The 9,094-nt window shown below is 46.2% G+C and overlaps 1 protein-coding gene across 2 annotated transcripts; it reads right to left on the bottom strand.

Moving 5' to 3' along the window:
- Nucleotides 1-335: 335 nt before the first annotated feature.
- Nucleotides 336-9,088, bottom strand: zdhhc21 (zDHHC palmitoyltransferase 21). Of its 2 annotated transcripts, XM_079757892.1 has the most exons (9): nt 8,990-9,088; nt 8,788-8,893; nt 8,142-8,308; nt 6,580-6,678; nt 5,355-5,466; nt 4,438-4,576; nt 3,801-3,917; nt 3,255-3,298; nt 336-2,620 (listed from the first exon to the last, which is right to left on the bottom strand). In XM_079757892.1, the coding sequence occupies exons 3-9, from the start codon at nt 8,293-8,295 to the stop codon at nt 2,488-2,490; spliced, it is 798 nt and encodes a 265-aa protein (XP_079614018.1). In that variant the 5' UTR covers nt 8,296-8,308; nt 8,788-8,893; nt 8,990-9,088; the 3' UTR covers nt 336-2,487. The 2 variants fall into 2 exon arrangements, with proteins under 2 accessions (XP_079614018.1, XP_079614017.1); XM_079757891.1 differs by having other exon boundaries at nt 8,788-9,064.
- Nucleotides 9,089-9,094: the final 6 nt, after the last annotated feature.

Below are 9,094 nucleotides of genomic sequence, written 5' to 3'. Positions count from 1 at the left end.
AAGTTAAGGTTAAGGGGAGAAGCTCTTTAATCCAGGAAACCAGGGCCAAATTAATCAATCAAGTTCACCCTAGGGTGCCCTCAGGCTCCTTATCACGTCAGTGTGTTATTGCGACCCATGTGTTCAGGAATATTCAATATTAAATGCGGGGAGAGGGACTGCATGCGAGGTGCTATAATAGCAATTAGGTTAAACGTTATGAATGGGCGCTCTCGCCCCACACGCGCGCGAGCATGCACGCACGCACGCACACACACACACACACACACACACACACACACACACACACCCAATAAACATCAGGCCAGATTACTGCACTCAAATAATAATTTTAAAATGCTATTTATTTTCCATCACCTTCCAAAGCCCGTAGGCCTCAGTTTATTTAGCTTTAAAAAAAATCACGTGAATCATTTCTAAATCAAAACCTGTAGCAGTTGTTGGCAACTGATCAATTAAACTTAATTTACTTCAAAAGTTTAAATTGATCATTATTGGGGAAATCGTATTCCAAACCCAGCATATACAGTTTACATTCAAACAGTGAATTGATTCCAACAGAAACACAACCGATACAACAACATTAATATGGATAACATCCCTCTCATGCTATTGGAGTGTAAAGACTTGTTAATCAGTTAATTAATGTTAATCAGTGCAACATTATATTCTATCTTTCCCCTGAAGTCCCTCTGTCGCTCCATCACCTTTCCCCAAGTGGGACCGGGGTACTTGGCTTGTCGGAGGACCGTGGACTGTGAATAAAAGTGATGAAGGTAAACATAAAAAGGCTGTAAGACAGGCACTTAAAACCACCGAGCACAATGCCCCCCCCCCCAGTGTGGCCCACCTCTCCTGCCCCAGCTCACACACCGTCAGAACAACAAAGGGAAAAAATTAACCGAAGGCCAGGAATAACATCATTATGAAACATCCCCCGACAACAAACATCTTGTCCGATATTGGCCCGTCTACAAAATAAGTGCCCCAAAATACATTTTAGAAAGTGTAGTTCTTTCATGTCCAGTGCCATTGAATGGAGGTATAAAGTCATGTTGAATAACTTTCTCTTCACAATACAGATCATAAAATCAGACGTGTTGCGCATATATATTAAATTGTACACCATCGTATGTGTCTCCAGGCATTAAGTGTTATGGTTGATGGTGAGGGGCTTTTAGTTAGCCTCTATGTCCCATACGCGTTACTTTAACCTCTCCCGTACATTGTTAAAGTTGTATTCCAGACTACATTCAGACAGGAGACAGTATGATGGGCCATGAGGCAGCTGTTATAGTATGCTTGTAGTTCTCGGGAGAAACAACAAATTAAAAACCTACGATTATCTAAGTGTAGGTGGAGTGTACATCTTTGGATTCCACTTTGGCCTTTCTAAAACGTGGCGATAACTTAGCATTTCGTACAGCTTACTATATAAACCTAAAAAATAATTTACACATATTTGATCATGCCTTACAAAACAGCGTGTTTCGTTAGAGAAAAGTAGTTTCATCAAGTACTTTCAAATCAAAGTATTAAAACAAAAGTACAAAAGTATAAAATAATACGCACAGAAAATCTAATGTTTATCAATTCATGAAACACAGCGAGAGTATCCTTCAGCCACCCGTTAAAAAAACACACAAAGCAGAATCAGCCTCTCTACAACTCTCTCTTCGTAAGACAAAGTCAACAGCACTTAATCAACCCCATTACCGCTGAGATCGTACACCCAGGTCGTACAAAACCCCCAACCTGATACGTGACAAATCAAAGTACATTAAAAAAGCTTTAAAAACAAAATTAAAAAACCACCAAGGCACAAGCTCCACACACACACACGACACTAAAACCAGCGCTCCTAAGATGGACGAATCGCCGCTGCCGGAGCTCTGTCTGTTCTGCCGTTTAAAAAGGTTCGGTATTGGTTGTACGGGCCTTGTTCACCTGGCAGCCATCTTGGTTCCACTTCCCCCCACCCAGCTAGCGTTTGGAACCAAGATGGCCGCTCCGTGGACAAAGCCCATTGAGGTAACCTGAGAGGGGTCCTTTCTGCTTCTGGCTCCCGGGACTGTGAGGAAAGATGTCCGTCGTTTCCGGTGTAACATTGCATGAAGAGAAAGGAGGGAATCCTGAATGCGAGCAGCAGCAGCAGTCACAGTGACGATTGGAAACGATAGAAGTCGCAACAAACACAGACACAAAGAGCAGGGGGCCTGGGACTCTCTCGCGGCGCGGAGTGTTACTCCTCATCTCTGCTCCGTTCTGCTCTGCCGCTCAGACCCAAAACAGAGCGAGGCTTCGACAGAAAACTGAAAAAAAAAAAGCGTTGCTGTTCGTCCCCGTGCCGACGCAGGACACACACAAGACGACGTCGAAGGCGAAGCGGCGGCGCGGCGTGGAGCGTGACTCGATGGATCCTCCCCTCGCCGCCGGACCCCGGCCCGGGGGGGGGTCAGAGGTCAGAGGTTGAGGTCGGTGGTCAGACTACACCTCGTTGCAGTAGCTGTGAGCGGCCTGCAGGGGGCGCCTGCTCCGCAGGGGGATCAACCACAGGAGCTTCCAGCGCGTTCCGAACACCTCGGACAGCGCCCACTGCCAGGACCTCTTGGTCCCGTGTCTGTCACCGGGGGGGGGGAGTGTGGTGGTTAGAAATAGAGGCCGACCGATAAAGGATTATTAAGGCCGATTAACGCCACCGGTACAAATATTTGGTGATTTAAAAATCCGATATTCCGATATATCGGCCAATATATATTTAAAAAGAAATTCCAGAAACGCGTAACAAAACATGAACAGATTTCCCTAACATTGGTTATTTGTAGTTATTTAAGAGTCCTCACTAATATAATAAGGTAATGCAGTTTAAAAATAAACTTTATTTTATTGTTTTATTGTCACAACAGAAAAGTCCAAATCAAAATGTATTACAGTTCTGATAAATAAAATGTATGAAAATACAAACTTAAGATATAAAACTCAAAGTCCTTTGAACTAAAACACAATAACCAAAAATAAATATAGATATATTTTTTTATATTAATTAATCGGCCGATACCGATAGTTTGGAAAATGCCTAATATCGGCCAATAACATCGGCCAGCCGATATATCGGTCGGGCTGTAGTTTACACAGTAAATAGACTTCATTAATATAAATGGACTGCATTTATACAGCGTTCCTATGCTCCTATATATCTGAAATAGAGGCGGCCATTGCGACAGGTGTAGCTTGTTGATACTGAGAATACTCACATTTCATCTAAGGTCCGAGACATTTTCTCAATGGTGGTTGTGTCCTGTTTGAGAAAAAGGAGTATTTTGGTTATACAAGCCCGTTACAACACCTAAGTAAGCCGATCCTCATCAGATATATTTCGAGGTAAACACTGTAAGCGGATGTTACGCTCGGACAGAGATTGCCTGTCACTTCTTCAGGGGACCGGCTTTCCCTAAACTGGTGACGCTATTGGCCATGGAAACACAAATAACACAACGACTATGTTCATCCCTCGACACAGGGATAAACATTAACATTTACATTTAGGGCATTTAGCAGACGCCTTTGTCCAAAGTGACTAACAATAAGTACATTTGGCAGAAGAAGAAGAGAAACAACAATATATCTCTGTCGGTACAGCAAGGATGTTCATAGAAACAAGTGCCAAGCACTAACCATCACTAGGTTAAAACAGAAGAAGGCACACGGCTCCTCTGCTGATGCTAGTGAGGGGCTAGCTCCCACCGCTAAGGTACGTTAGCGTAGCAGCAATTGGAATGAAGCAGGGAGAGATGACTCACGGAGATGATGCCGGCCATCTGGGTGTAGAAGAGGCTTCCCATCCCCCCGAACATCACCAGACCCATCAGGGCGGAGACTCTCAGGAGGGCCAGCTCATGCTGCGTGGTGAACGTATCCTGGAAGAGACAGGGCGGGCTTCTTAGACTGGCTCAGCGTTTGACTGCTACGTCTGCTGTGACTGACTGTTTGGAAGTGGTCACTACAAACAGACACATCACCGTTTATGTGTGTGTGTGTGTGTGTGTGTGTGTGTGTGTGTGTGTGTGTGTGTGTGTGTGTGTGTGTGTGTATGTGTGCCCTGCCTCTTAGTTCAATACATGCCCTATTTTAGGAGCCATCTCACCTCTCTTATCTCCTATAGAAACATTACCCATGCCACAAAGTCACAGGATTTTAGAGATCCAGATACAGCACTAGTTAAACCAGAGCTAGTTCTAAAAGAGGCTGGGACTAGACTCTCTCCTCTCTCTATGGATTACTGTCCATTTCTTGTCAAACTTCTGTATACATCTGTATTTGCACACAGGCCTCCCTTTAAAAAGAGACCTGGATCTCAGTGAGACTCCTGGTTTTGAATAAAGGAAAGACGATACTGTGCATGCAAAGCATGATTGTTAAAGGCAGCGACGGCAGTACCTGGTCCAACGCGGTCAGGGGCTGGAAGTAGTAGTACTGGCAGAAGTCCATGGCCAGGGTGAAGAGGCTCAGCACCTGGGTGTAGAAGCAGAGCTGCAGGAACAGCCAGTGGTTGTCCTCGCCCACGCAGTTGTTGATCCTGAGAGGAAGGGAGGCGACACAGCGTGATGAGTGAGGGGTGAACTCTCATCAAACCCTGATCCGGCCTCAACCCCCGCTGTTGACATGCCGGTCAGCGTTGTGTCGGACCGGTTTGGGGGCTCTTGTACTCCTGACCGTCCCTGGAGGAGGGACCCCTCCTCTGGGATCTAACCGAGGGTTCTTCCGTCTGGGTTTTGGGGAGTTTTTCCTTTAAGCGCTAACAGCCAACACGTCGGTGTATTTCATTATTCATATCATCTGTATGTCATGGGTCAATGGACAGCACCACATGTCAACTCCGTTTTACACACTAAAACTGCTTTACAGCCAAAGTTTTCTTTTTAGCGCTTAAAGAAAAACTTGTGTGTAAAGTGTAAAGTGTATAAAACTGAACTAAAAGAATCCACAGAGGAACAGGAGCGGTGAGAGAGACAGGTGGGCGTGGAGGCGGGATCCCTGGTAAGACAGACAGGTGGGCGGGACTCTGGTGAGAGAGACAGGTGGGCGTGGGGGCGGGGCTCTGGTGAGAGAGAGAGGTGGGCATGGGGGCGGGGCCCCGGTGAGACAGACAGGTGGGCGTGGGGGCGGGGCTCTGGTGAGAGACAGGTGGGCGTGGGGGCGTGGCCCTGGTGAGACAGACAGGTGGGTGTGGCCCTGGTCAGACAGACAGGTGGGCGTGGCCCTGGTGAGAGAGACAGGTGGGGGCGGGGCCCTGGTGAGAGACAGGTGGGCGTGGGGGCGGGGCCTGGTCAGATTGACAGGTGGGGGGGCCTCACCAGGGGCAGTGGTGGTCCATCCTGCGGACGCAGTGCCCACAGCGGCTGCAGTGATGGGATCTTTTCGGTCTCATCAGGTTGCACTTGTTGCACAGCTCCCAGTCGGCTCGCTCTGGGGGGGAGAGGAGCGCGTCAGGCCTTTGATATCTTGATCGGGTTATGTGTATCACGATATAGTGTGTTTTCTGGTAATTCAGTGAATAAAAAGACTGCATAAAATAGCCACCTAAAGCCTACTCTATTCATACTCGTGAAATTTAGTTACTGAGGTTTTTCATATTTTGTGGTGAAATTTAGTGCACAATGAACACAACCGTTAGCAGGTGAAACTATACCAAGAAGATAAATAAATTTAGTTCAGGACTAGTCTACAATATGAACATGTGAAATATCAAAAAGGTAAACGTAAAACACTTTGAATGAATACGTTTTCAGCAGACACTGTGCATGATGATGATTTGAATAATGATCACGTTGATGATTTGAATGATGATGGCGATGTATTCAAAACATCCCCATCCTTCAGCTGCTACTCCACAACTCTCCCCTTTGTTTTGCTGCTCTGTCAGTGACATCATCCTGACCCACCTCATCGACCTGCCCTAAACGGGGGGTATGTATTACACTCAGACCCGGAGTCTGAGACAAACTCAGTCTAAACGTCTCCTCACAAAGCTCCTCCTGCTGTCCTCTCATCTAAGACCTCCATAATGCGATTACACGCCGCTAAACAAATAACACGGGTAGAAGTGGAAGGCTAGGAAGCAACATTATGTGGAAGATTCCTAGCCTGTCACCGAGACTAGGCATAGCCGCCCGTCTACCCCCTCCCAAAGCCCTTATTGTATGTTGTACGTCCTTGCACTTAAAAAGAGTACCCAGCATCGTGTAGCGCCTTGCCCTAGCTATCTCTGTTGTCTACGGGGAATGGGTTAACCTAGTGCTTGGCACTTGGTTCTGTGAACATCCTTACAGCAACGACAGCGATATATTGTTGTTTCTCTCCTTCTGACAAATGTACTTTTTTTTTTATTTATTTTTTTTACTTGTCCTTCTGCCGCACTACAACGAAGGACACGTTGGTTGTATGTGAGTACTATGATAGTAGTACCACAACAGAGGCTCTATTCATACAACTGCTGCTGGCTGAGGATAGAAGCGGCTGCCAAGGCCCTCAATGCAAACGCAGACGCTGGGGTGGACGGTGCGGAGGGCGGCGGCCTACCGGAGAAGGGGATGTGAGGGTCCAGGGACAGGCGGCCGGGGTCTGCCGTGGACGCCCTCAACAGCGCCAGGATGCAGAGCGCCGACGCCAGGTAGTAACCTGAGGAAGGACGCGCGCACACACACACACACACACACACACGTAATGAAGGAGAACATTTACATTGACATTTGTCTACTGATTTGCCTTGCGATTGTTAGTGCAAAAAGTGTACAATCGCCCGGTTCACCCATTCCCCGTCTACAACAAAGATGGCTAGGGTAAGATGCTACACCATGCTGAGTTATATTTTCAAGTGCAAGGACGTACAACATACAATGCAGTATTTAGTATGTATGTATATATAGTGCAAATCACAGCACATGCTGAGATGGAGATGCTATAGCTACTGCTAGAGTTAATTTGGTTTAATGTTTGTAGTTTTCTTTCCATAGTGATGCATTTCAATGCTATTGGACTATTTTCCAGGACTGATGAGTTCATCGGTCATTTGTTGCATTGAACCCGCGGTTTCAGCCCACATTGGGTGTTTTGGGCCGAGACGTATAATCCCTGTGGTTACGACCCACACAAGCTCCATGTACCGTTGTTGTGTCTGAGCCTTATAATGTCAGATGCCGTGTGAATGCCCCACACGCTGTTGTGACCTTTATCATGTATGAACGCAAACATGAGCGATGATGACTATGAAATGCGCCACGCCCTGGGGTGTTACACTGTAAGCGTCGCAGAAACATCCATCGACCGCCGCCCAGATGGAGCTCAAACCATCCACACACACACATCTCGCCACCGGTATCACTTGGTAGGACGTTGAGGTTCCTTGGTGAAAGCACTTCAACATCTCGAAGAGAACACAACTTCTGAGTTCGGAGCAGAGCAGAATGTTCCCAAACTGGTTGGCAAACCCTGGTGAGGTTTCCTCTAAATGACGGTTTGTTTATAGAGATAATGACAAAACGGGATTGAAGATACTAAAAGACACATTACCAATTTAAAAGAACATGGTAAAACCTGCTTGAGCAGGTCGTAGCGAGTTTATCAAGTCAAGTGAGACGGAGCAGGCTGCCTGCCTCAGTAATGCTACGTGTGTCTCGGTGTGGTTATTTTGGAATATTAATGCATGTATTTTTTTTTCAATGTACTTTTAGTATGGATTTAGTTCCTTAGAAGCTATTTCATGTTGCGCCTGTTTTTATAGTAGTATTACAAATTAAACATTTAGCATTAGCATTAGCAGTAGTATATATTAAACATATGTTGCTGTAGTAGTAGAGCAGCAGTAGTTGTATTGGTATTAGTAGTAGAAGTAGTAGTAGTAGTAGTAGTAGCTGCATAAGTAGTACTAGTAGCAGTATCAGCATAAGCTGTAGTAGTAGCAGCATTATTATTAGTAGTAGTAGTAGTTTATTATTGGTAGCAGTAGTAGTAGTATTAGTAGCAGCATAAGTAGTACCAGTAGTAGTACCAGCATAAGCAGTAGTAGTACAAATGGAACATTTGTTGGTGTAGTAGTATGAACAGAGCCTTTGTTGTAGTAGTACTGATATCATTATACTCACAGACGACCAGGGCCCAGGATATGTGTCCTTCGTTGTAGTGCGGCAGCAGGACCAGCGTGGGGACAAAGACGCTGTTGTACAGCCAGATGCCGAACACCATGCTGACACACAGCCACCCCAGAGGGTCCACCACGAAGTGCAGACGCAGCTTCATGACCCAGGAGGACCTAGGAGGACCATAACAATAACAACTACTCAACATGTCCACCCCTATTAGACATCCATGACTCCAGTCCCTAATCTAATAAAGAAATGGCTTTGACTAGGACTAAGATAGTCTCATATGATGGCTCAGAAGTTATATATATTATATAGTACAGCGCAGCGATACGTTACCTATTTGGTGGTGTTTACAGCGCTTTAAATAAGCATTATAAATCATTCAGTGATAAAACATAACAGGTAATTGATTAAACCGTACTTTGTACAGCCCAATGACAGCCTACATTTAGATGGTAGAAAACATACGCCTCGGACCTAACCCCACGCGTCTTTACTACGTACAGGATCCATGTTAACCATCATTCAAATCTGAGTCTGAGTCTCTTCCATTCAGTGTTCGCCAGTCCTACAGTCCCACACGTCCCCCACAGTGACGCCTACAGCTGGTCCAACATTGACCCACGCAGAACCTGTTTCTATTGACCTTGGTGTGGCTGCAGTTTGATCCGAGGATGAATGGATGGGCTGGGCTGCAGTCCGCCTCTGGAGGGCTGCTCCTCAGCAGCAGTCACACAACGCTCCAAGCAATCCTAGAGACAGACAGCCTGATACAGCAACCTACACCAACATCACAGGCTGAAGGCATGACTATTCTGGCCCTCCATACGGACAGCATGAGAATTTACCTTTTCGTTCGTGCTGCCTGATTAAAAGAAAACAACATCGACGCGTCTGTGCGTGTCGGTGCGTGTGTGTGTGAAGCACTTCCTCATCCGAGACCCTCTCGGAGG

The sequence above is a fragment of the Pollachius pollachius genome, assembly GCF_949987615.1.
Source record: "Pollachius pollachius genome assembly, chromosome: 20".
Taxonomy (NCBI): Eukaryota; Metazoa; Chordata; class Actinopteri; order Gadiformes; family Gadidae; genus Pollachius; species Pollachius pollachius.
Note: the sequence above shows the minus strand (reverse complement) of the source record. Positions and strands in the feature narration are given on the sequence as shown.

Excerpts from the sequence above, each read along its gene's own strand:
- zdhhc21 (XM_079757892.1), bottom strand. The coding sequence starts at position 8,295 with ATGAAGCTGCGTCTGCACTTCGTGGTGGACCCTCTGGGGTGGCTGTGT. Across the intron at positions 3,918-4,437 it reads CCCTGACCGCGTTGGACCAG|GATACGTTCACCACGCAGCA; the intron begins GTACTGCCGTCG and ends TGTCTCTTCCAG. Across the intron at positions 2,621-3,254 it reads TCTCGGACCTTAGATGAAAT|ACACGGGACCAAGAGGTCCT; the intron begins GTGAGTATTCTC and ends CCCCGGTGACAG.